Raw genomic sequence first — 27,315 nt, 5'->3', positions numbered from 1 at the left:
CCTCAGCACTTAACCTCATCTCCACCATAGCACTCTGCAATTTCTGCAACAGTTTTTAATTAAATATGAAGAAAAATGGGAAAACAGCCCTTGAAGGGATGCAAGGAAAGTGCCCGCACTTTAATTTGTTAATAGAGCGCCACATCATTAGTGTAATGATTGCATCGAACCATAAGACACAGGCCTGTATACACTGATGTCACATCCAGCAGGCGTGACGCATGGCAAGCATTACTGTGAGCGTGAATCCTGAATGGAACACGTTGCAGGAGCCAAACTCAACGGGAGTGTGTGTGATTGCCTCCAGTCTCACAGTGTGTCTAGATATTTTCACAAGTGATTATGCAGTTCTTCTCGTGTCCCAGGGTAGGTTATCGCTTCCTTATTTAGTGGTGTTGCTCTAAATAGTTTGAGATGTGGGAATTCTCCCTGGGAGATTATTGTTCTATTTCACATGAAACTACAAGACAAATAGCCCCTTTACAAGGGTTAAAAAGAAATATTTAAGAATCAGCCAGTAACCATGTTCGGTATCGCAATTCTGTCCATTCCATGCTAACATTTGCTAATTAATACTAGAGGCTAGTGGGGATTTTGTTAGATTAGCCGGAATTTGGTCATAAAGCAATTGGACGAAATCACATTTGTCAAAATGATGTTGCTCGAGGAAAAGTCGATTCATCACGCAGGGAACATGAATGACTGTGTGTGCAGAGGTGTAACCTTGTTAAACTGGTATGGGTTTGTTGTACATTATGGAAATGATTCTGGGCAGAGAATCCTACGCTGTAGGGTTTGTGTACTTTCTGATATGAACCCGCAAGTGGTGCAGGGACACATACAGATGGTTGTGCCATTCCATCCAGTAGCTTTTGAGCATTTGCTTGATTAGTGGAAACCTTGATCAGTAGAAGTAGAGGAAAACTCAGGGGATTGTTGAAGTGATGAGTGTTCATCTCTGGAGACCATGAATACTTAACCTCAATCCAGATTTCACTGTGATCGATCCTATATTTACATACGAGCAGATCCTGACGCTGCCAACCTTAAAGCTGTGCTGCAAGTGTGGCTTCAAACACACAATAATCATTAAAGTCAACCAGCTACTGCGGGGAGTAAAGGCAGATTGACCACTTCTGCGTGGCACCTCGCTGGAGAGAAGTTACTCCCAAATCTGGTCATTAAAAAATATCTATTTAAATAACTTCTGTAACAGAGAGGGTGTAAAAAAAACTTACTCCACAACAGAACAATAGAATAAATAAACACAGAATTCAGCATTTTCATTATGACTGTACTCAGACAAATGTAAGGTTTGGACTGTACCTGGTGGTGAGTTGAGCTGAAGGTCTGAATTCATTTCACCGGTATCTGGAGACTTTGCAGAGTGTGTGTGTGTGTGTGTGTGTGGGGGTCTGCATTGTACTGTGTGCACTGGTAGGCACAATGAAAAGCCATAATTTCTCCCCGAGAGTTAAGGTTCATATATTCTAAAAGCAGTCACACTACAATGATTCATAATGCTGGTTTTACATCAATAATCTGATGTTTATCACATGATCAATAAACTGATGTTTATCGCATGAGATCTTCTAATGGGCATGAGTGCCATAAAACAGCCATTATATCAAAGAGACATACTATTCGGCACACACACACACACACACGCAGGAATGCAGGCTCAGTCATGCAGACACACACACAAACAGGAGCAGGTGATAATAGATCTATTCTTTATGCGAGGTCATGAATAATTCAAATTCCATGTTCTCAAACAGATTCTTGAGTTGACAGAATAATGTGACAGTCTGCTACAGCTATGAGATGAGAAAGATCACAAATGTTTTAGAGATCGCGGCAGGAGATAAATTGATCAGCTGTGTGTGTGTGTGTGTGTGTGTGTGTGTGTGTGTGTGTGTGTGTGTGTGTGTGTGTGTGTGTGTGCCACTAGTAAGCTCTAACCGGATGCCATATCGGGGTATTTCAGAAAATCCCAAAAGCTTTATGAATGTATACGTGTATAAATAAACATTCCCTGTCCTAGCTAATATGTGTGTTGTACACGTTTGACATCTACAGTTTCAAACCCCAACACAATATTATTTATGTTGTATAATTTTTCATTTTTTGCCTTTCAAACTATATTACAAGGACTAAATCCTTTATGGGACCCATCACACTGTCATCGTGCATGATGACGCACACCATTCAGCCCACTCTCTTCGCCTTTGTGTCATAATTTCTTGTTCAACCCTGACTCCATGGAATCACATTTCCTCTTTTCTCCAGGTTGCAGAGACTTGCACGGCGTCATTTGGACACTGGAAACGTCCTTGCAGGGGGAGAGTGATGGCAGCATTCCTGACACTTGGCAATTGGCCTCCCCATGAGTCAGTGGAGAGATACTTGTTCTGTTTTCATTGTTCAATTAGGCTTCGCATGAATTTCTTCCACCTCTCAGCTTATTGAGCCAAAAGCTCCCCACACGCCCAAGTCTTCATTATGGCCGTGGAAAGTGGGCTGGCTCCAGGTCACCCCCGATGTTCCGCTGGCTGCCTGGGGAAGACTGGAATTAGAAAGCACACCACAAGTCGCCGGCAAAGCGGCAACACTCCACGCCGAATGACTCCAGTCTCCTTTATAATTTTGGCAGCAGATTGACAATGTTGTAAACACTTCACGGCACAGGATGTTGGGGGGGGGATATAAACAAGTTCTTTCACATTCGCACGCTGCTGTGGCTGATACTGTCAGCGCGGTTCTGGAGCGCTGTTTGGGAAAAAAGCTGGCTCGCAAGAAACGCTTCACACTGGAAACTTCCCAGAAATAAATAAACAAATAGGCTCTTCATGCAGCATCTGCTCGGATGGAACTCGTTCAGTCGAGGCCTGAAAGAGACGGCCAGGCTAATGAATGTTAACTGTGCACAGCAAAGTGATTAGAGGGGCTGACACAAGCCTCCAAAAAAAGAGGACGAGTCAGAAAAAACATGGCGAAGAAGAAGCTTTGTATCTGCACCGCCCAATGTAATGGCTTCCCTTTTTAAATATGCAAATAATCCTGCATATGCAAATGAGCTGAGGGCCAATATGTATGAAGGTCACACACATTCATTTTTCATTCATTACCCTTTTTTTAAATGAATATGAAGATTGTGGGCCTGTGAGTGTGAATCGAATGCTTTATTTGCACCTGATAGCCTGAGAAGAGATCGACCTAGAGAACAGAGAGCTCCATGCCTCCTCCATCTTCATTGGGAGGGCAACGTCCTCACCAGATCACTGTGACTCCCCACGTCCATTATAGGTCCATTATTCCCACGATTTCAGCCTGTAGGCTTTGGAGGCTATTGCCACGTCAGTGACCAACTGCTGGAGCCAGGAGCTTTTATTAGACTTAATTGACTGCTGAGTAAATGCTTCTCAGAATGTAAAGTATTTGAAAGCAGGGAATAAAAAAAAAACAACAACATGAAAGCTGGAGGTTCCTGCAAGAGTTCCTTTATTTGTGAAGTAGCTGCGTTATCACTGTTTATTCTTACGTCGAATAGAACTACACACGTAAACAGTTCCCCCCTGTCTGAGAAGATGGAGGAGGAGGAGGAGGAGGAGGAGGTGAAGGAGGAGGAGGAGGAAAACAACAGTTTTGAGTCGCACCTGTGTAAGGCGCGAGGCAACTTTCCAAAGAGGAGCAGAAGTTGCCCCCGTGCGCATTTGTTTCCTCCAGCAGCGCGCAGGCGGAGAACAACCGGAGGACGCACGGCGCGCAAAAGCAGCGCCAACCGGGTAAGGAAACCCAAACAAGCGGCGGCTGTCACCCATCAGGAAGAAAAAGATTTACCAAAAACACGCCAGCGACTTCTCAGGTCCCGCTGAGAGAAAGAGGGGGAGAGAGAGAGGAGATAGCGTTTTAAGATCATGTCTCTTACCCCCTCAGAACAACAACAAACGAAAAAAAAGTCCATGACATATTCCCGTGTTTGGACATAAACCTGCAGAGGCGAAGCGCGGCGTTGTCTGCGCGCAACTGAGAGGGTCCGGTTCAGGGGGGGGAAACCCTTTTGACTCGAAATTAAGGGGGAGGCAGTGTGAGGGAGGAGGGGGAGGTGGGAGAAAGAGGGATGAGAGAGAAGAGAGAGAGAGAGAGAGAGAGAGAGAGAGAGAGAGAGAGAGAGAGAGAGAGGGAAAACGGGGAGGGCAGGAGGGGGAGAGAAAGTGGTGGCGGTGCCAGACGCAGCGGCAGTAAGAAAGCGTACGTACGTGCTTTATCTTAGCGGCGGAGTGTGTGACGTGATATTGCAGCCTGGCTCCCGGAGCTGTGCAAGCACCGAGCGAAAAGCGCGTCTATTCCTCCCTCTCTCTCTCTCTCTTTCTCTCTCTCTCTATCTCCATCTCTCTCTCTCTCCGTAACACACCGGCCCCCCAACCTCTCACATCCACCCAGCACGGATCCCTTCTTTTCTCTCTCTCTCTCTCTCTGTTCTCCCCCGTTTTTTTGTCCTCCTCACCCCCTGGAGTGGGGCTGCATATGCGGAGACTATCCGGAGAAAGAAAGGAAAAAAAACAACAACATAGGAGTTTTTGGGAGAAATAAGAGACGTGGAGTGTGTCGATTTTAATTGATGGTAATACTGCAAGAATCGCTGTCTTCTCTCCATCACTCCAAGAATTTCTCTCTCTCTCTCTCTCTCCATCTCTCTCTCTCTCTCTCTCTCCCCCTCTCTCTCCTCCTTGCTCCCTCTCTCCTTCTCGGTGGCTGTCGTGTGTTTGTTGCGCTCCGTTTTGATGGGAAAAACCCAGAAGAGGAGGAAGGAGACAGGGGGGGATATGATCGGGCAGACCGGAGTCTAACGCATTTTTTATTTCCCACCCGCTGAAGCATCTTGTTGCGCCGGACTTCTACTGTCGGGAATGGGGAGTATTGATTCGCTGGAGGGCTGCAGAATTTATTTATAAAGGATGTGGTCAAGTATGTTGGGAAAATAGCCATAGCTTCCGCAGTGTAAGGTAAGATCACCATTATTATTCATGATGATTATTATTGTGATTGCATGGAGCCCCAGTGGAGCCGCCGGGAAATATGCATGTGTCATCTGTGCGTTAAAGTTTACCCTCCTCCTGTCACATATTCGGACCCGTCTGTCCGGCACCGTGGCTCAGATCCGCGCGCACACAGTCTAACGGTGCTTAACACAGGATTCTACCCTTCTTTTTTAAAGAGCTGGTCTCTCTCTCCCTCTCTCTGAAGAGGCAAAAATCACTTTAAAGTGCCGCGCGTCGAGCTGACACCGCATGAGATGCAGCCCGTGTCTCTATATTCAGATTTCCTCTCGAGACGAAATTGCTCTTAGAAGCCGAGGCAATAAAAATCAGCGTCTCCTGACGACCGATTTATCGTCCCCGGAATACTAATTTTCGCTGTATGGGCTGGCTACAGCCGCGCACGGCCGCGATTCCTCTTCTCTCTTCTTTTTTTTTGGCGTAAGGGATGTTGGACTCGTCATATGGATTTATCGCGAATAAAAGCTGATCCCCCCCCCCCCACGCTGCTTCCACAAATCCTTATGTAACACATACATTATCCTAATGTAGTGTGGCGGCCAGGTTCCTCCATCATTCAAACAAAAAAAGGGAAGAAGTTGGGGACAGTAAGTGCACATTTTTTTTTGCATCCTTTTCTCTGCACTGTCTGCAGCCTGCATGGGATTTTTTTTTGGTGGTGGTGGTGGGGGGGGGATTTCAACGCCTACACACACGCATACGCGCACACACTCACTTTGAGACACACACACACGCACGCTCTGCTGTGACACCGCTCACAGCTGCATTGCCTGTAGGATTAAAGCAATCAGGACATCGCATTGCATTCTCCCTCTCCCCCTCTCTCTCTTACTCACACACACACACACAAACACAAACACACTCGTGCCAGCTCAAGCACACACATGCACGCACGCACACAGACACACACTGGCTCTTTATCAAATTGCATTGTCAAATGTGTCAAGCCCTGAATTTCGGAGACGTGCAGGTCGTGCGGTGGAGCGAACGCGCGCAGGAGGAGGAGAGGAGACATAGTGACCAGGCGGCCGCAGAAACATTCATATTTTTCACAGTGCGTGTTTTCCTCCTGTTGGTGAACTGTCGTGCGAGGAAAACGCTAAATCACGAAGAAAAAAACCGTTGCATTTGACAAGAGAGAGAGAGAGAAACAAGAACCCGGTTACTGCGTAAAATGAGCAGTTGCTCCCCGCAGCGTCACGAGGACCGCACCGACTTGGATCGTACTTTGCCCATTGTGCGTTTTGGTGTCAGATTATTCGAAACAGCATTTGAATACCTCCAGGGACTGTGCCATATCAAACATACCACCCGATAAACAAATGTCTAAATTACTCACATTACTGCACCCCCTCGCCAACACTAAATAAATAAATAGGTAGTGGCTGAAGCGACCACAAGGTGGCAATGTTTGCACAAAGTAAAGTAATGGAGGAGGCAGGATGGGGGGATGCAAAAGACACGTTGCTGAGGTTAATGTGTCTTTTTCACCCATTTTCACGGTAGGACGTGATTAGGAATGTGTGAAGCGCACCAGTCACATCACCTACCATGTTCCCTGTGTCCTCAGCTCTGACATGCCTTTGTGTAATTCTCTCCCATTTCTCCCTGCAGGCCAAATGACATAGGATGAAGGCTGTTCGAAACCTGTTGATTTATATATTTTCCACCTATCTTCTGGTTATGTTTGGATTAACTGGTGCCCAAGATTATTGGTGTTCCACTCTGGTCAAGGGGGTCATTTATGGATCATATTCGGTGACTGAGATGTTTCCTAAGAACTACACAAACTGTACATGGACGCTGGAGAACCCAGACCCAACCAAATACAGCATCTACCTGAAGCTATACAAGCGAGACTTGAGCTGCTCTGAGTATTCCTTGCTTGCTTATCAGTTTGACCATTACTCGCACGAAAAGATCAATGAGTTGCTGAAAGTCAACGAGTCTATAGTGTACCTGTGCGATTCCAAGAATATTTATGTATTTTTGCTGTATGACAAGAATTTTGTCCAACTACGGAGAGTTTTCCCTTATGATTATAACGGATTGACGCCGCAGAAGCTGGATGAGGAGGAGAAGTCCATTGTGGAGTTTCTGGTGTTGAATAAGGCGAGCCCGAGCCAGTTTGGGTGTCAAGTGCTTTGTACATGGCTGGAAAACTGCCTGAAACTAGAGAAAGGGACAGTGGAGACGTGTGGGATCGTGTACACAAAATGCACATGTCCCCAGCATTTAGGCGATGGAGAATCAGAGAGCATGCTCATGCTCAACAACGTGGTTTTACCTTTGAATCCACAAACGGAGGGTTGCCTGTCACCCCAACTACAAGCCGGGCAGGTCTGCAATCTGAGTGCAGAAGTGAAACGACCTCCTAAAGAAGGTAAGTATCCTTTAACCTTCCTATTTCATGCTCCTTTTATGCTGAAATAGATGCAGACTTAATGGACTACTGTAAGCGTAGATGGTAATCATGTCGTTCAAATGTGCACGTCAATGACTCCCTTCTCTGCCCTTATTGCATGTTTGAAGTGTGATGGCCCATGAAACAAAGAGCACACATAGATATATAGACTGCAGTTGGCTCAGAAATGTGTCAACTTCAAGAGCAAAGCTGCCAGAGGAGTTGGGTGTAGTAAAGACCACACCAGCACAAACCAAACCACCTAAAGGGGGGGTTGGGGGGGGTGGGGTCTTTCATTTGGTTGGATCCAAAATGCACTATCATTGCTGCAAATTTAAAATGGCTGTTTATTCTCTCTCTCTATGCTCCTCAGCACAGAGTTAAAATGGCTGTGATTCCAAAATGTTAACACATCCATGTCAGTGTCATCCGTACAAAGACCAACAGTGGTCGATATGGACACATCCATCGGTTTTTATTGGCATCTACGTCACATGGAGCGGCAGTGTCAGGTTGGATCCCATTGCTCATGCAATGTGGATACCAATCAAATGTTTAGCTGTCAGTCAAATACGTAGGAACTAATAACTAAACATAGTTCGATTCAGGATTACTGACTAAATGAGCATTATGTGTTCTATATAGGGATGCTACTTATCCATTGTTGCCATAGAGCAATGCAACGTGTTTTTTTTTCTGTGTGTTGGAACTGAGCAATATTAACCATATAGTTGAGAGCTTACAGAAAAAAATGTGGAGTCACTTGCAGCTTTGATTCAAACACAGGTTTAAATCGATACATAAATATCTATACATTCACAGGTAGACAGCTGAAAGAACATTTAATAGTAAGCGGTTTTGATAAGGTCATAATGATCCTGCTCATTAGTGTTACCAGGTAGCAAGGGGAGTTATTGTAGTTAACACATTTCTGCAGCTCTTTGAATTACAAAGGGAGCCCTCCTTGACACGTAGCTGCTCACATTCTAACAGATAGCAGAGAGAATCCCGCAGGAATACGCTACATACTTCAGAGGTGAGGTGCGTTTACCGTGAGACATAAAGGAGGGGTGTTCATCCCGGCACGCTGAACCAAAAATAATGAGTCAACCTTCAGATTTGGGGGGGTGGGGGAAATAATGATAGCAGGAGCTGTCTCCCCCATGGCACTTACCAGAATAACAGTTGCTATAATAGCGCCTCGGAGTACAGGTGGCAGTTTTCTAATCAAGAAGAACAGGTGAGCATCGACTGCAGCAGTTCAGCTCTTTGGTCGACTCACGCTAAATGCTGCTACGTTCTAAATCCTATTTCTAGGCCTATTTTTGAACCCCACTAATAAACAGAAATATCAGACCTAGATTCTACTACGCCCTTGGATCTTTTTTAATGCTTTCGTAAGAGTTACTCTTGCTCCAAATTTCCACGATTAATTAAATGGCTAGCCTCCATCAAGTTGGATGATAGAGCCCTCAAGCAATTAATATATACAGTTTCTGATGCAAATCCCAACTACAACTCACTCTGCAGTCAAGCAGCATGTGCGGTCACCTCAGAAAGTATGACTCAGCTGTCTGTTTTTTTTTTTTCTCCAGATAATTTAATCATTTGGCGAATCTCATGTTCAGATCACAAAAATAACCAGGGAGAATTATGCTTATTTTCACAGAAAAGTCTCTGCTCCAAAACAACATTTGACATTTTTCTATCAGCATGTTAATAACAGCTTAAGAGCACAGCTTATTTTTTTTTCCCCCTCTCAGAAGATTTTCCACAAGCTTCTATTTATAGTGTTGGGTGATGGGAGGTTTGAATAATCCGTTTTCATCTGGATAACGGGGAGATCACCACTGGGTTTTAAAAGAGCACTGCGTCTCCTGTGGCATCGTGGTGACAGACTGGGTGTTCCTGATGAAGAATAAAGCATTACAAACAGTGGACAAGGGCTCCATTTGATAAAATGGCTTGTCTTTGATCTTCTCAGTTCCTGGTAGAGGATGGCTTCAGAGCACATCAAAGGGAAGCAGTGCTGGAGGTTGTATACTCCAGCCGTACCACTGAAATGCCCAACCAGTGTTTCACACAGACAGAGGAAAGCAGCGTTATTAAGGTTAAAGCTCTTAACTGTTTAAGGTGATTATGCAGACAATGGATTCCTAACATTCCTTGATACTGGGGTATTGTGGAAATCACAGTGACAAAATGAAATCCCAAGCAGATGTAGCAGTAGGGTGACTCATTTCTGCAGTTTAATGTTTGTTTTTTTTACAACATTTTCACATTTCATGAATAGGAGTAGTAAAAGGATGGAAGCACAATGCTGCAGTGGCACTCACACAGAGACAAGTCTCTGTCTTTTTTCTTCTTTTTCTTGTGTGTTCACATGGATTCCTGTCTCATCCCAAACATGCGAGTCAAGTAGACTGTTTACGCTGAGCTGCCCACAGGTGAATGAGCAGTGACTGCATAGCTCTGACGTCCTGGTGACGTGCCCTGGGTGTTTTCTTGCTGTCGATCCAATTAAATCCCTGATCCAACTGGTGCTGTGCTGAGTTCTGGAGCAGAAAATCTAAAAATCTGAAGTCAAAAGCAGACAATCTTTTTACAGAGTCTCTATACTGTCCTAAATTTGAATCTCCCAGGGGCATATTTTTCGTTTTTGAAAAGATGAGTCAAGCTCATAAAGAGGCATTCAGTTGCCAGAAAGGAAGCAGAACCAGATATTTTAGTGCATGTTCTCTCACAGCTTTCTGCCCTTTCCGTGTCCAATCCTGTGCAGATGCTGATGTTTACATGTCTACAAGCTTAGAATCCTCAAATTGTACGGTTCAAAACATCCACAAATTGCACTTGGCTCTTGGAAGTAAACACCATGAGGCATTGTCTTGCTTTGTGGCCTAGTCTCCTAGTCTGCCCTTGGCTAAGGAAGTGTCTCGTTCTTTGTCTCGTTTGGTTGGAACTTGCCAGTTTTCAAGGATCAGGGTCAAGGGGTCTCATTGTTTGAGAGGAATGTGCTTTGTTGCATGTCCTCCAAAGTGTACATTGATCATGCCTTGTACAGCAATGATAATTTCAAGAGACCCACTAAAGAATCTCGGGTCCTTAATTTTGTCAAATATTCCAGTTTATATATCTGCATCTAGTTCTACCATCTCTTTCTTCTTTTCACTGACTTCCAGGTAAAAGTAGAAAAATAAGTCAAATGTGGCAGTGACAGTACGATGCCTTCTGGAGATTAGGGTTTATAATTTGTTTTAAACCCGATAAGGCCACAAAAGAGCTGAAGCCGATAAGAATGTAAAATATTCAAATAAATATTATATGAGTTCACAAAGCGGGCCTCCAAACTCATTGTTAGTACAAGAAGTGGCTTAGTAATGACTATGACATCACAGATTTGAGTCCCGATCCTTTTGTTTTTCAGTCCAGAGAGGATTGCTCACACTTATGCACATTGATTTGACTCGTACATGCACCATGCAATATGTATGCAATATATTAATTCTTCATGGATTCTGTAGCTTTGTTTAACACGGATGATTAAAGCCAACCACCACAGATCTGACACAGAGGGATAGACATGTCACATTTCTTTGTTGCAGTATGTTCATGTTATCTAAGAAACATATCCACTGAAAGACTAATTGCAGATGCTAATCTGTGCGGACGCCTATGATCACTACGTTTTTTTGACAATGCAGACCATGTGCCATGTGGAAAATGGCAATAGGATTTTATTGGCAAATGTGTGTGAAGCGTTCTAATGCACCGTCACCTGCCAAAGTCCTGAGCACTGCAGCAGCTCAGCCTTGCTGCCTCACACAGTGAGGCCTTTTATTCACTTTGGATCTCAGTCAAGTCACTCAGTAGTCACACTGCATTATGCTCACCCCCATTGTTCAGTACACTTGGAGGCCATTTTAGTTCCAATTCAGTGAAGGAGAGAGCTCAGCTCAACAGCACAGAATCTGTTTGTTTTATCAGAGACATGCAGTGTTTGTCTTTAGCTGTATTAAATGTCTTAAATATCCCATGTCCCAGTTTCCCCTCAAATCCTGAGCTAAATACCTAAAAGAATTCTAGCCTGCTGTAAACACTGTCTCCAGGTTCAGCTCTTGGATGTTTAAAAAAAGTATTTGAGTGATGCTCTCTATGAACATTCTTCTGTATTAAACCTCTGGGGGCAGCTGTGGAAATGCTTAAGAAGGTTGTTAGGGGATGACAAGGTCAACACAAAAAGCATGATACACTGAGGGACTCTGAAAAATCGGCATGAAAGCATCAGCCATCTTCTTTGTCCATGAACTGCATGTTAAAATTTGCCTATTCAAAAAAAAAGACAGGGTGGTGCAGGGTGTGAAACCATTAAGTTTTGGGTTGGTTCCAGTCGTGTTTTGGGAAAAATGTAGGTGACAGAAATAAGAAAATAGGTTTTAATATTTTACCAAAACGGATCTGGAGGGAGTGAGCAGGTCTTTTCTTTGCATGGCTGAGATATACATATCTAAACTGGATATTCTCCAAATGGCCCAGGCCAACGTTTCCAGATATAAAAAATTCACGAGGCTCTGAGGTGACACTTAAGTCGTTTTTTACTCAGTGATACACAGTAAAACCCCAAAACTGTTGCTATGTTTAAAGTTCTGCTTGAGCCACTCACACTGTCACGCGTGGATGCAAATGGGCTCTTTGGAACCACAAACATCACTGTTTCCCAATCATTACAAATGTATGATACAATAAAGTACAGAGCCCACCACACAAGGTTTGTCATGGCTTTTATTTTGCATTGTGAGTTAAGGAATTAAAAGAAATACATGCAATTTCATCAAATGGTCTCTCTGGTAATTGTTTTATTGAAAGGTCCAAAATAAATACATTTTCCCAAATAGGCTATATAAAGGAAAATATATAGTCCAACACAAACAATATAATTTTGTGCCATAGTTGAATCTTTCAGTTAATTTGCAGAGCTCAATGAGAAAATGCTGATGTCATGTATTTTTATGTATCACAGCAACATCTGAATCAAAACGTGACAAACGTGACAATTGTGTGAATGCTTGTGGATGTTGCCAGGCAACTGTCAATCAAAGCTGATCCCACTCAAACCTCAATTCTGAATGTGGCTCATGTAGTCATGAATATTTAAATATATATATATATATTGAATATATAAATATATAACCAATCCTCGGTTTCTCCTTCAGCTTGTACAACGTTTTTAGAACAGCTGGAACAGGAAGAGACCTTGGAAGCAAGGTTTTCTTATTTGGCATCTTAAAATAAGCACATGTAGTTTTTTTTTGTTGCAGTAATTCCATTAAAATACTATTTCCACGGCTCTAGTGACACTGCATGTGTTGACAGTTGCCTTGTATGATAACATAATGGTGCAATGTGAGAATGTGGTTTTGTTTTGTGACTTGAAGTCTATTGATGGACAAATAACTAAAACTGAAAATAATTCTGGGTATTTTGTTCAATCTCATCTGTAAACTATAATTAGATTTTTACTCGATTATCATTAATCATCAATCCAATGAAGTGGCCCACGAAGAATTGATTCACTGCGGGCCTAGCCGCGATGCTAACAACGATAACCTGGCAGTGGGGTGGATGTAGATGAGCTGCTCATTTGACATGGATTTGCGATCTCAGTCTTGAGGCTATGTTTCAACAGTGTGACAATCGGAAGTCAAAGTGATAACTCTCCACAGACCCGGACTGTGTGCTGCGAACTGGCTGCAAGTAAATTAAAGTCTTGTGTTGTCACAGCTCAGCTGCAGACGCGATGCTATGGAAACCAGAGTTCAATTTAGAAAAGTGTGGTCTTGAGATATGGTTTTTAGAGCATCTAGGAAAGCAGTGCACAGTGTGAGAAACAGACATTTCAGAAAAGACAGCATGGATAATTGTAAATTTGAAATGTTTGCTGCTTTAATGCAAAAACATGATGCTGTGACTTAAACAAAAAAAATAATAATTTGATGATTCACTTGAAAATGAATAGATGAAGAGTGCTTTGGTATTGTGACCAAAATGTAATTATAAGTTAATTTACTGATATATAATTTGTCAATTAAACTGAATCATTAAGATTAATACATATCTATGATCTAATAGATGCAAAGCCTGTTGAAAGGAAAGAAATGTGGTCGCTCATGAAACAAAGGAACCATATTCTCAAGACGGCTCTCAGTAGGAAGGTAGAAGATGAGAGCTGCTTATTTAAAAACACTGAGAAATAGAGTTGTGATCATGTTCATGAATGCAAAAGCAACATATTCCATTGATGTTATAATTGAAACAAAAGAGAAATGCCAAAGAAGACAGAATGGCAGAATTTGAAGAACTGTACAGGGAAATCTACGACCATTAATAAAACAAAAGAGCTAAATTTAGGAGATATGACTCATGTTCCAAGTAGAGACGCTGGAGTATTTCATACTTATTTCACTAACTCCATAAAGACTATAACTCAGAATTTCTGTATATCATATTATTCTCTAAGTCATTTATAGTGATGCTCCCATTCTGACTTTAAAAAAAAGGGACAAGTAAATGTGAAAATTTCCTCTTAACTGTCACAAGACCAATGGAAGTCTATGGGATGGTCACTGTATTCATCAAAATCCATAAGGGTGCATTCAGTCTTTCTGTTTCAAAAATTGTTAATTGGTCCATTAATGAAGGAGAGTTTCATTAGTGTTTCACAAGTGCTTGGGAAACTGCGATAATTTAATTACACCAATGTTCAAATCAGGCGACCACATGGTCATCAGTAATTAGCGACCCATCAGTATCCTTCCAGCACTTTCAAAAACTCCCCCCCAAAAATGGATCGCTCAATTAAAAAAAAGATAATATCACATTTAAATGTTTTTTTATCAATGTGTCTGGGACTGCAGATAAAATTTAGATTAGTCACATTTACAAGATAGATACAAGTGCTCATGTTAATTAATGTGCATTGTCTCTTTTTAAATAGAATCAACTTAATATTTAACTGTTGTAGTTGGTAGGAACTGTTGGGAATTATCACCAGTATCAATAGATCATATTTTATAAGCGTTTTTTCTTTATTTAATAATATATTAATAACTAATTAGTGCAGGCAGAGTTATTTATCGTATATGGAATAAATGTAGTGGAATAAAAAGTAATGTGAAATGTAGATACTCATTTAAAGTACTTACAATTTTAACTTAAAGAATCAGTGTGTAGAATTTAGTGACATCTAGTGGTAAGGTTGCATGTTGCAGCTGAATACCCCTCACCTCACCCTCCCCTTCCAAACATGGAATAGAACCTGTGGGAGCCTTCAGTTGTCATAAAAACTCAAAAGGTGATTAGTTTGGCCAGTTTGGGCTACTGTTAAAAAACATGGCGTCCTCCGTAGAGAAGACCCGCTCCTGATGTAAATATAAAGTACTTAAATATAAATCACACACTAGTGAAAACACCACAAGGATTATTTTATATTCAATTTCTGCCAATGGATCCCTTCCACCAAAATCTTACTTACTTGAGTAGTGTACTTGAGTTTATGTACTTAGTTACAGTTACAGCCTCAAACCCACATTTCTTAAATGAGTACATCAACCAAGGGACAATCACTCCTGCAGTGTCATGAAGGTGACATGTGCACCTTCTTAACTTAATAGCCAACACTAAACATAATTGCAATAAAAGTCACGGGCAACACTTAATGTCAATAATGTCATATTATGGTAATCAGCGGTATGGTTTATGTAATGTAATATCTAATTCTCTGATGTGAGGCAGCCGCTCCTCAAGTCCTCAGAACCGTAGCTCTATCCCCCCCACACGGCAGAACCCTGCACGAGTGACGAGGAAGAGCACGATTTATTAACACGCCTATCCCACCTGTACGCATGATTCCCGTTATGAAGTTCTTGCAGCGGTAGATTTGTGTGCTTGCGCGTCCACGGCTGCACCAGCGCTCCCACAACTCCTCATAAATTCTTCTTGAAACGCCACAGATATGCCTGTTTAGCATTCAATCGCTCATTCAGCGCTCTCAGCTTTGCCCATTAAACGAAAATAACACAAAGCCACAAATCTTAACCACCAGCGTGTTGTTGTTGTTGTGGAAAAATGTTGAGCCGAGGCTGGATTGATACTCTTGTCTCAAGGATACTGCAAAGTAAAATAGGATGTTACAAGGTGAGAGTTAGCCTTTCTGTACCTTAGTTAGTTATCAGATTAATTTATTGCGCTTAAGCTTCTATCACTTTGGGTGATCCCTATACATATTTTTAAATAATAGCAATATGTACAAGAAATACATAGTTTTTCCTTTAAAAGGCTGAACTGTAGGAAACATTCAATCAATGTGTGAAAGGTTTTGGGTCCTGATAAAGATCTCTTTTCTCCTTTTTTCCACTGCAGAGGAATTGTACCACGTCTCATCATGTTGAGAGACGTTGGTGCTGCATCAGTTTTGCCGTAGTGCGTGCACGGCAGAAGCTGATGCTGTTCTTTGTCAAAGGCTGCGCTTGCTTCATCACCACAACAGCAGTACACACTTATCACGAGACCTTTCCATTTGTAATTGCACGTCTTACTTTGACATCACAGCATCCAGTCCCTATTTTGCAATTTATGAGTGAAAGATAAGTGGGACCTTATAAATCAAAGCAAAAGCCATTGTCTGTCTGTCCCCGTCTCTGTAGATGAAGAAGACTGTCTCATCTTCTTATTATACAAATTACATCTGTTCAATGGCTTCAAATGCATAATTCAATCCAAACAATCATTTCTGATTCCCTGCATATTAAAAAAAAATGCCCCTGCTGTCTCACGCCGGAGAAAAGGGGGGGCACACCGCGAGCTTGTTTCCAATATACCCAACTAGAACAGAGTGTGACACCGAAAGGTTTGTGGTATCTCTTCTTCACAGCAGAATGGAGCAATTCAGCTCACTGCAAAAAAAAAACAAAATTGGACAACAATTGTGATTCTCATATGACAAATCCATTTAGAATATAAAAATCCTTCAGAGCGGGCCTCAGCCAGTGCGTTATTCATCCTTCTGAGGGAACATGAGCAACAATCACGAGTCTGTTAGCGCTCTGCCCTACAGTTCTGAAGCGAGGGCAGATCTTTGAAGCTCTTTGTGTGGATAAATGTCTCCAACATTTTCTTTTTTTCTAAATAAGCTAAAAAAAAAAAAAAAATCATATTCTAACTTTTGTGTGGGCTGATTCGATGTTGTAAATTATTATCAAGCCTTTGTCGTGCGGTGCCAGATATGGTAATGCAAAATTATGTGCTGCTTTCTGCCCCTCAGTTGCATGTTCCTGCATTTCAACCCAGTTAGATTCGGCCTGTCACCGGACGGCTATTTCAGCAGCGGCATTTGCATAAACATCCGCCCACCAAAACCCCGGCAAATGAATCTGTCACTCAGAGACACTATCTGTGTGGTTAAAGTGGAGGCAAATCCATCTTTTTCTGTCGCTGCTCTCGCTGGCACTCCCTCTGCAGGGTATAGCAAGTGTCCTCATGGAGCTGTAATGGTCGCTGCCTTTAAACTTACATGCTATGATCTAGGGCAGCACACACGCTTACATAATCAGTGTCATGTAACAATATCAGGTTGTGCACTCATCCCGTTCATTCAACATTTACGACTCAAGTCGAGGAATTGAAATCGTATTCTTTATTGTGGGATTAATTAAAGACCTGATAGCATTACAGCTGCGTACAGTAGTAGTAGTAGTATCTGTGAATAAAAGGCTGTCGGACCTCAGGTGCTGACGACCGCTCTGTGAAGCATTCACTCTGAAATGCACTTTTACGGTCAAGGGCATGAGTTTAAGGTGAATACTACTGTCTGTGATCCCAGATTGTCCAATTTACAACCATAGACCTTTGTCCTAATGCTCGAAATAAGAAAATCCAGACTGATTTGTCAGGATAAGGAAAATCGAGCTTGAACTTGTGACTTTTTTCACTCTGTTATAGACTCCTGAACCTATCTGAACACACACATAACCACGGGCGAGGTCTTTCTTCTTGCTTTTGCTTATTAAAAAAGAAACTCCAGTGTCGCTCATAAAACAGTAAAAAGACAAAGAGCAAAGAGACTTATTTAAAAGTAATTAGGATTTTTAAAGAATCATGAACATCCTTTTGTAAACAAGCCGTCACTTTGATGTGAAACAGCACAACTGGAGACAAATGGTCGCGAATGCCCTGCGCTCTGTTGAAAATGAAAACAGTAGTGTGAATACAAAATACCGGAACAACATAATGTGTGCAGGACAAAGTACAATACAAGTCGTTCATGTGACCGTGTCAGGGTTCAGACGAAAAAGCGTTTTGTCAGACAAAGGATGCATCAGAGTTCAATTCAACAAATTTCTCAGAAGGACAAGATTGTGTTTTGTTGTGTGCGACTGCAATAACAACTGTATTTAGGCTTAATGGTGAATGGTTCAGCTACAACCATACAGTGTCATCCATAGAGAAAACATACAAATCCGAATCCATGAATCAAAAAGGCTTACAACACAATAATTGTAAAGAAATTATATAATGCAAATATAAAACATAAATAATGTAATATTAATAAATAATATAAAAACACAGTGATTTTTGCATTGATCACTGATCTGCCCTGATCATTCATTACCATATCACAGTGACATGAAAACATTTGTCTTATTCGTCTCATTGATCCTGTGGTTTTTTGTTGTTTGTGGTTTTGCAGGATTAAACAACACAGTCCCAAATCTATCCACTGCATTGCATATATAAGAGTGCCTGCCCTCTTCTTTCCCCGTACTAAAATGGATAATTGTATACTGAGAAATTTTGAAAAAAAAAAGGGTCTTTTGAGTGGAAGCACTAAGGCTTGACAGATGCATGATGGGATATTTCAGTAACTTGGCTACCATGTGCGAAGACAGCTGACATTTGCTTGCACTCCCTGCATGTTTCCATGGAGCGCAATTAAAACTCGGCTCCTCTCACTGTAAGGCAAAGTGTTACATAACGTCGAACGAGATTAAAAAAAATTACCACTCTGCAACAGTTCTCCGTCCTACATAGCACAGAGAGATAGTCCAGCCTAAATAATAATAATGCCGATAATAATATGAAGAAAAGATAAAGTATATGTAAGCGATGGATAAGCCAGATATGGATAAAACATTCATAACCAGACATGGATCAGACTGTTTCATCAAGGACACATGGTAACTTGATTTACAAATCAGATTTAACCACGTTCGTGGCTGTGTTGAAATCAGATTTGAGTAGAATTTCTGGATACAGTGTTGGTGTGTGTATATGTGTGTGTATGTACGTCGGTCTGCCTGTTCCAATCAGATTTGAAACTGTCCTCTACACCAATACCAACCCCGCTCACAACAACGATGTCACATTCACAGCATGGTTATCCCACCGACGCTTCCACACATCTTTAACTCATCTGTCACTGTTGCTGTCTGGTGCGTTGGCTCAGGTCTGCACCACAACTAGGTGTGCTGTGGCATGAAAAAAAGAAAAGAGATGGTCGATGCATCCTCATCTGGCCTGCAGCATATTCTATCCTCCGAGTCTGGTCCACCAACATACCTACACACTACTATGTCATTACCATAGCAACCACTGCAGATGGGCATTCCATTCCTACCTGATCACTTGCACACAGCAGCGTGGATGGATACATGTAATAATAATAAATGTAATAAATGTGATTTTCTAGTAGTTTGGATATTGCACTTTAAAGACATTATTGCATCCTAGGACATTATATCTTATCAGTGGGGATAATTGTGAAGATGCAACAATTCCATTATCCACATGAGCCTTTTAATAATTAATCTTATAATCTGTTTTTTAATAACCATCTAAAGCTGGGCTATGGAACAGTATAATCATTATTACAATATCATTTCAGCAATATAGCAAAGGTGCAATATAAATCAATATATTACTTATGCATTGTGCAGCACAGTGAGGAAAACCTTCACTCAGGAGCAAAAATCTGTATTTAAACTAAATATAATCTAACATTTATCATAAGTTATTGATATTGTCTAATAAAATGTCATATCGTCCAGCCCTCTGACAATCACATTGCTCAATGTGATTGCTCAAGGTCTGTTCATGTTTAGTCTTGTTTTGTTAAGTATTTAATTCATATTAGGGAAACAGATAAGATAATCATAATTCTATGATTTATATTTTTGAACCTGGGGCCTGTTTCTGTTTTCCAGCCTTTATTTTTGCAGCATCCTGAAGAGGCGCCACCTCTGCCAGTCGATATCCTGGAGAGTGTAATTGCTTTGCTTGAGTATGTAATATTATAAACATGCTCTTTCCTTAAATAATCCTTAATTGTTAATTTGCTCGCAATCTCCTCCACGTCTCAATGGCGGCATCAGTGTGAGATCTCTAAACGCAGCGAAATGAGCAAATCGCACTCCACCAAATTAGCAGAAATCTGCAGCAGGGAGCCCCCTCCACTCAGCCAATACAGAGGACACGTCAGGTGTTCGGAGGCTCTCTGCGGTATCGTGTTAAAGAGAAAGAGAGCTTCAGTGCACAGGAGCCACGGTGAAATGTGATAGATAAATCAGAAGCTTTCGGGAAATGGCTTTGGATTAGAGAATCAATAGTGGACCACCACAGGTAGTCCAGACTCTCCAGACCTGCTCTGCTTCAGAAGCACCTCCACTAAAACCCTTTGTATCCTCTGACTCACTGGATTGTAATTTCTGTTCTTTTGTGCACGGGCCACAAAATAAAAGCAAGCTACGGTGGATTGAAAAAAAAAAATGAAACACTGCAGGCAGATGGTGTCTAGCGCAGGTCTCTGAGAATTACACGCGCAGTGTAATCTCAGGCTTTCAAATATGGATTAAAGACGATTCTTACATTTTAATTCTTAATCAGGAATTTTGCAGCAGCTGGAAATGTTTCTTTTTGCTGGATAGTTGGTGTTCCCGCCTCGCGGCGAGGATGCAAGTGTCCTGGGGGGGTGCGATTGGCGCTTTGTGACGTCGCTGTGAGGGGAGGTTACGGCCAAATGCGGGAAAACGTTCAACGAGAGGGGGTCAGTGCAACAGGGATTTTCAGCTTGTGACATGTCAAACATGGAAAAGAGCACACGGCTATGTAAATACAATTTAAAGTGCCAAGCGATTGCATTATTCTACGCTCACTTCCTCACCAAGTCAAAGGCTGAATGCATAAACCAACATGTCCTCGTATGTACGATGCAAACACGTGAACAGACTCCATTTAGTCACGGTGATCTCTTGGCCTGAAACACTCCGGATTGAAGCTCGCGATGGCTGACAGAGTTCATCTGTTGTCGCAGTCCCGTACAGCATCAGCCCATGATTGAATTATGCAAGAGGTCGACCCGAGCATAGTGAGTCAGTATCAGCGTTATTCCCTCCAATGAGTTTGGTGTGAGCCAAAGTGATCACGACTGGTAACTGCAGCCATTTCCCGTGTCATCTGTGGATGGTCTGCTTATTTGAATCTGATGTGTGCCTCTCACATGGTGGATGTGAAGAGACAAATCGCTGTGGTAATGGCAAATCTGCTGAAAATGTCATTTGTGGTGTTCGTTTTTTTTTACAAAGGGCGTTAAACAATGTTTTCCCCTTTCAAAACCCTGTCAAATCTAAAACTCAGACCTACAGTATGTGAGAATATATTCAAATGCACATAAGGAAGTGGAAGGGAAGGGATGAATCATTAATATTAAGCCTCAAAGCATTTATATTTCATATTGGAAAGATTATACTTCATTACACATCATGTGGCAAATTATGTATCGGAGCAGTGGCTGCGAGCTACATGGATGATCATGTTTTGTTCACTGTTGTCAAAAGGAGTCATAACTAGTTTGTTACAATAGACCTGCTGTTGTTGGCGTTTTTATTGGACTGCTAACATCTCTTGTTGCAATTTAAAATGTATTAGTCGTTAATTAGGCCTCAATTTGATCAGAATTTACCCATATTTCTGGTTTGTTTTTGCATCTGTCAGATACATTTCTATTTCCCACCATTTCTTCCGTCTCTTGCAGAGCATCTGCCACCCTGAGTGGGATGCAAATCAAAAAAATGGCTGGCATGTAAATTCCGTGTGTTCACTCCTGTAATCTGTGCAGTCTTTGATTCGGTGCATTGAAAGACACCTTTGTTTGTGGAGGAAACATTAATAGACCATTTTCTATGTGTGAGGCACTTTTACAAAGCCTTTGATTTTGTCTCTTTGAAACGCGTCTCTAAAAAGAGGTCATGAGACACACAGCTGCCGCGTGTGTGAGTGTGTGTTGCATCAAGCTAATGAATATAGAGCAAATGGCACTGAAGTGATAATGTAGGAAATAATCGCCCTGTGATTCTTACTCCTCGTCTGAGCTGCACTCGGGTTCAGTCACTATTAATAAACACTTCTTGCACTTCTGCTTCACGATGACTCAGTGCTTGCGCTCTGCATTCGCACCCGCGTCAAACTTTAAATCCAAACGCGGCGCATCTGGAATATTGAAACTTTCACTTGGGAAGTCCGCAGCCACCGCAGTTGTTGAGAGTTCGACTCCGCGCAACTCTGCAGTCGCGCTGTGTTTTGGAGGCACAGGTCACTGGAGGCCGGGACACCGGGAGAACTGAACTCCAAACCTTCACCGGGCTTATTGTAAATTCTGAGGGGCTCGACAACATCAGTATTCCTTGGTCAAAAGCCATCTCCCTGCTTTGCTCTAAAATGCATCAATTCAGACAGGACGGCTGGAGGCCATTGCTCGGTGGTCATCCTTGTGCGTCAGCTGGTCATGTGATCACTCACTCCCGCGCCAAAAAAGCCCTTTTTTTTTTTGCACTGTGCTGAGTAACACAGACATGTCATACAAATCTGCCTAACGTGTTTTGATTTATGCGCTGCATCTAAAAAAAGTAGTTGATAAATGAATAAATGCATTTATTGTTTATAGGCAAATTATTTAAATTCAGATGTTTAATCAGGTGTGATGATTCTAAATTCTACTGTATATTTAATCTCTTTGAGACGACGGCACACAACAGGAGTAATAGTAAAGTAAAATCACAATGGTTCATTGATTTCTTCCTTCTGAACCTTTTTTTGTTGCATTGATTGACAAATTCTTACTGCAGCAATAAAGAGGAAAATAGTTCCGCTGACTGAGGCTGATTTGTAGCAAACTCACAACTAATTAAGCACTTAATCTAAAAAAATAACAATTGTTGAACTTTTCCAATTTGAAAATATATGAATTCGAAAAAAAAGGCCCTTGCAATAACAGAATACAAAAGTGTTATTTGAAAAAGTGAATTTCTTTCAAGGTTAAAATCTCCACTAATGCACAGCACCCTCGCTTGAGAGAGCCATATTAAAAACAAACCCTTCATTTTTGTGTGCGTGCGATAATGTCTAAGATCACTCGTATCCATGGAAACCATTTCAGCAAATGGCTCATGCATTCGGAGCCGTACTGTACAGCCTCTTTAATCAGTGTCCAAACCGATGGGTCCACATTAGCTGCACATACAACAGCACGCCCTTCATAAAGCAAATGCTGCCACAATGAATAGTTAAGGTGACCCCGTGGTTACGTGTTAAACCTATTCTCTTTACTCCATTTCAGGCTTCAACAAATATCAAACTGCAATGTATGTTGTAGCTTTGCTTTGGCAAAAAAAGAAAATAACACGTGACACAAAATAAATTGTCAACTGAAAATTCCTCTGCCAGTATCAGCTTCGAACATGCTGTAGGTCAAACTGGGAACCAATTCTGTTTTAATTCCTCTGCGCCGGCGACAGCCAGTGGCCAAAGGCATTATGTTTTCGGGGTTGTCCGTACGCCAGCCTCATTCCTGTGGACGGGATATCTCATCAACGCCTTGAGGGAATTTCTTCTAATTTGGTACAAATATTCACTTGGACTCAAGGATGAGCTGATTAGATTTAACTAATCAAATTTTTTGGCATTGTGAGGGTGATATCTCAGGAACGCCAGGATGGAATCCTTTCTCATTTGGCACAAACGTTCACTTAGGACTCAAGGATTAACAAACTTGATTTTGGTAGCCAAAGGTCAAAGGACCCCGTGGCCTCGCAAAGTTTATGTTTCTCTTGAACGTGATATCTTAAGATCATCTTGAGGGGATGTCTTCAAATTTGGTACGAACATTCCCCTTGGACTCAAGGATGACCTGAACAGAATTTGGTGGTCAAAGGTCACTGTGACCTCACATAGCACATTTCTTGCCGGGTGAATCTCCAGAACGCCTCGTGGGAGTCCTTTCACATTTGGCACAAACATTCCCTTGAACTTGGTTTTCACTTTGATTAGCCAAAGGTCAAGTTCATGGTGGCCTCACACAGGGATGGAATTTCTTCAACTTTTGATCAGCTGTCACTTGGACTAAGATTTTCAGACAGTGATTACGTTTCAATGGCCAACTGTCACAGTGACCTTGTAGAATCATTTTTTTGCAAATGCACAGTTTGGATCTTTCTCTTTTGACCTGATTAAAATGTTCACGTAAAACACCCCCATACCAAGCCAAGTCTTTATTTGCATGAGAAACCAAACTGATTAGTCCCCTGATTTATTCTATGCAGGCTAATTTGGAAACTATTAGCAAAAGCAATTTAGTTAGCTACCAAATCTGACTAATGTATGGTGTCAAGACTAACTGAGGCAAAAAAATCAACACTGCATTTTTCTGCATTCAGCGTCTTGGTTGCAATTTTCTCATCTGGCCATATGTGTTCCCATTGAAACAAGAATAAAATTGTATTTGAGTGTAATTTTAAAACTCATGTGTTAACAGTTAGTGCCCATTTACTTTTGTAAGCCTGAAAAATGTGCGACACCACGGTAACTGCTGCTGCAGGGCTACTGAGCTGTGATGGAGGCCGTTCAGGTTCCTTTAGGCACCAACACCTGGCACCGCTCTGTGGGCTTGCGGCTCTATAGGCACATTTATATGAAAATGTCTGCTCCCCTGCTCTCGCACAGTGATCTAAAGGTATCATTTAGCAGGTGCTCAGGAGCCTTGAGATGCTCCAGTTTAAGAGCTCTGCTCGTCGCACCATCTTGCCTAACCATCAGCTCAGCGGTGTCCAAAGCTCCACTGTTGTGATGTTGTCTCAACAGTTATTCAAGTGCAATAATTGCAGCTTTTTCCTCTGATGTGAGGTGACAATTAGAGGGGGCTGAGAAGAAAAAGAGGATTAGCAGTGAGAGTGAGAGAACACTTTGCCATTTGGCAGAGTGAAAGTACGCATACTGAATTGCGGGAACAATCAAAGGATTCTGTAAACAATGTTCTTTGTGGGTGTCAAGAGATGCAGCGTTGACATTTTTTTTTCACAGTGGCTCCAGATAAGCGAGAGGGCCTGAATATATTTCAGGACGTAGAAGCTCATTATGTCCCCTCCTGTCTTACATTTTCTCTTTGGAAATTGCAAAGTTCACCCTCGCTTTGCGGCCGTGATGCGTAATCAACATCTTTAAGGTCAGTCGTGCCTCATATCTCTGACCTAAGTGACAAATGAAAAATAGTGGCAGGAGACGCCGATTTGGTTATCTGTGTCCCCAGCTGACTGAGGCATTACAATAAGCCTCTGAGGTCGGGGTCAGTGGGCGAATGCAGAGATTCTAATGTCAGCGCTTATCACAGGAGCTTGTTTCAAAGTGTGCATGTCTGCGTGACCCTGTTATGGCACGCAGTGGTACGTGCTGGTCCATGAGGTGTGAATTTCACCCTCAATTGGCTATTACAGTCTTTAACCCTGCAGTCTGCTGTGCACTTCTTATAATTTGCACAGTTTACAGATTGCTGATTGGAAGGGTCTCTCTCAGAGCTGTATTAGCTATATGTTGGTGGAGCAGGGGGTAAGCAAAGAGGCAACACGACATGTGAATGAGTTACAGGTTATAGGTGTGTGCTTCTTCACAGCACCGCTGTTTGTTAAAGGAGCAAACAGAAACTCGACAGAATTGAATCGATAGAATGTTTAAAGGCCCTGACAACACAAGTACAGCAGCCTCGACAACCATATAGGTTGTGTCTCTACCCGCTAAAACCTATATATCCCGTAGGTCTGCTGCCATATGTGCAGTGTTACAAGAGAAGTTTTAATTCACTGCAAATTGAAGACATTTGTGTTGTGGACTGTGGACAAAGCAAACTAACTGCAGATGTTGCTTTGTGTTCAGTGAAATCTGTATTTTTATAATATTTGTCCATGTTTTATTGACCGAACAAGTAATCAAAAAGATAAATAACAGATTCAATTATAAAAAAAACATTAATTGCAGCCCCATATATCATAGTCGAAGACCATGGTCTCAGCGCAGCTCGTTATTCATTGGAGATCCACACAGGCGGTTGCAAACCTACCAGGCCACACACAAAGGTACAAACAGCAGAAGACCAACTACTGCAGAGATCAAATCAAGACCCACACATTACAACCATAGACTGCATACAGAGATGGAAAATGCATCTCCACTTCCCTTTATATCTATTGTCTATTGGAAAAAATTCCATAAATATGTTTTTGAAGTTGCAGACAACTGGATGTCAGCTTTTTAAGCCTCCGTGGGCTGGATTCCCCACCCCAGCACTTGCTCCTCTATTGCCTTCACTTGCTGAGGTAACACTGTGATCAAATTACATCAGAAATGTTCCTCGGGGTCTCACCAAGCTCAGCGAATCATTCTCAAATGTATTTGACGACTCAGATATTGAGCCAAAAGTTATTTTGACAAAGCGGGCAAGCAGAAAAGTGGATGATACCGGACGGATCATTATCAAAGTGGCAAACCAGAGGACTCACAAACACATGGACGTGAGTGCAGCCGCTGCAGTCAGCACTTTCTGGAACTAGTGCAAAGGGATTTTGGGTATGGAATGTACAACACAGCATATACAACAATATTGCATCCTGCCCATGTTGGGTGTACTAAGTGCAGAACAACTTCAAAGATATTAAATTGTGCAAGCGATTTAAAAAAGGACTTAAAAATCCTATGAGTCATTCATTTGTAAATTGTGAGTGTCTGAACATTTCTCTGAGCTGCGACTGACTTAACAGGCAAAATGAGTCAAGTCACACATGTCCTCATATATGTAATATGTACTTCTCTTTGCTCTCTTTTGTCAGTTTGCATTTTTCTAACCTTGTCACGGAGCTGCTAAGAGGGCTCTCCTGTGAGTTATTTCATATGGGCACAAAACACACTGAACAAATGTCTGTGTATGCTTTCTGCCCTAAGGCCACGCTCGTTCACAGCGAAAACCACGGAACACAATTTTTTTCGTCCTTGAGGTGGGAACATATCTGGATGTTTGGCTGGAACTTTATTTGTACCTGTCCTACAAACGCCCTCCATCAATTTCTGAAAAAGCATTGATGTATCGGTCCCACAGCCTTTTTGGACGTTAACAGTAAAAAAAACAAATTTGATATCGGACCGAGTGTTGGTCTGTGTCCATTCCTGCCGCTTGTCAGGTGTGTAACTCCAAGCCTGACTGAATTCCCAGATGGACTGAAGCCATCAGCCCGGCCAGACAGATGAATCTAAAGCAAGCAATGAGATTTCTGCCGGAGTCTACCTTTCAGGACAGAACAGCATCGGTGAACTTAGTGTGAAATAGGTTGGTCTGGACAGTGTCTCCTTGCTTTTAATGCACGAAGCCGAGGCTTTGTTAAGATGCTCCTTCACGTTCTGGGGGTAGGAGAAAAAAGCTTGTCTAACAGGGAAAGTCAGAACACCTCCTGCCTTTAACAAAAAGAGGGAGCACTCCGATTCCATTCA

At 42.1% G+C, this 27,315-nt stretch overlaps 1 protein-coding gene across 9 annotated transcripts in view; it reads left to right on the top strand.

Annotated features, from left to right (window-relative positions):
• The first annotated feature begins 4,240 nt into the window (after window positions 1–4,240).
• The window catches only part of adgrb3 (adhesion G protein-coupled receptor B3), a 122,511-nt gene continuing 99,436 nt past the window's right edge, over window positions 4,241–27,315 (top strand). For 8 of the 9 annotated variants that reach the window (XM_047342299.1, XM_035172111.2, XM_035172113.2 and 5 more), the window contains exons 1-2: window positions 4,241–5,006; window positions 6,675–7,443. In XM_047342299.1, coding sequence (XP_047198255.1) covers window positions 6,690–7,443 — 754 coding nt within the window. In that variant the 5' untranslated portion in view covers window positions 4,241–5,006; window positions 6,675–6,689. Of the gene's footprint in view, window positions 5,007–5,554; window positions 5,648–6,674; window positions 7,444–27,315 lie in introns of those variants that run through there. The other variant, XM_047342295.1, reaches the window with a different exon arrangement.

The sequence above is a fragment of the Hippoglossus stenolepis genome, chromosome 12 (assembly GCF_022539355.2).
Source record: "Hippoglossus stenolepis isolate QCI-W04-F060 chromosome 12, HSTE1.2, whole genome shotgun sequence".
NCBI lineage: Eukaryota > Metazoa > Chordata > Actinopteri > Pleuronectiformes > Pleuronectidae > Hippoglossus > Hippoglossus stenolepis.
This window is presented reverse-complemented; position numbering and strand designations above follow the sequence as displayed.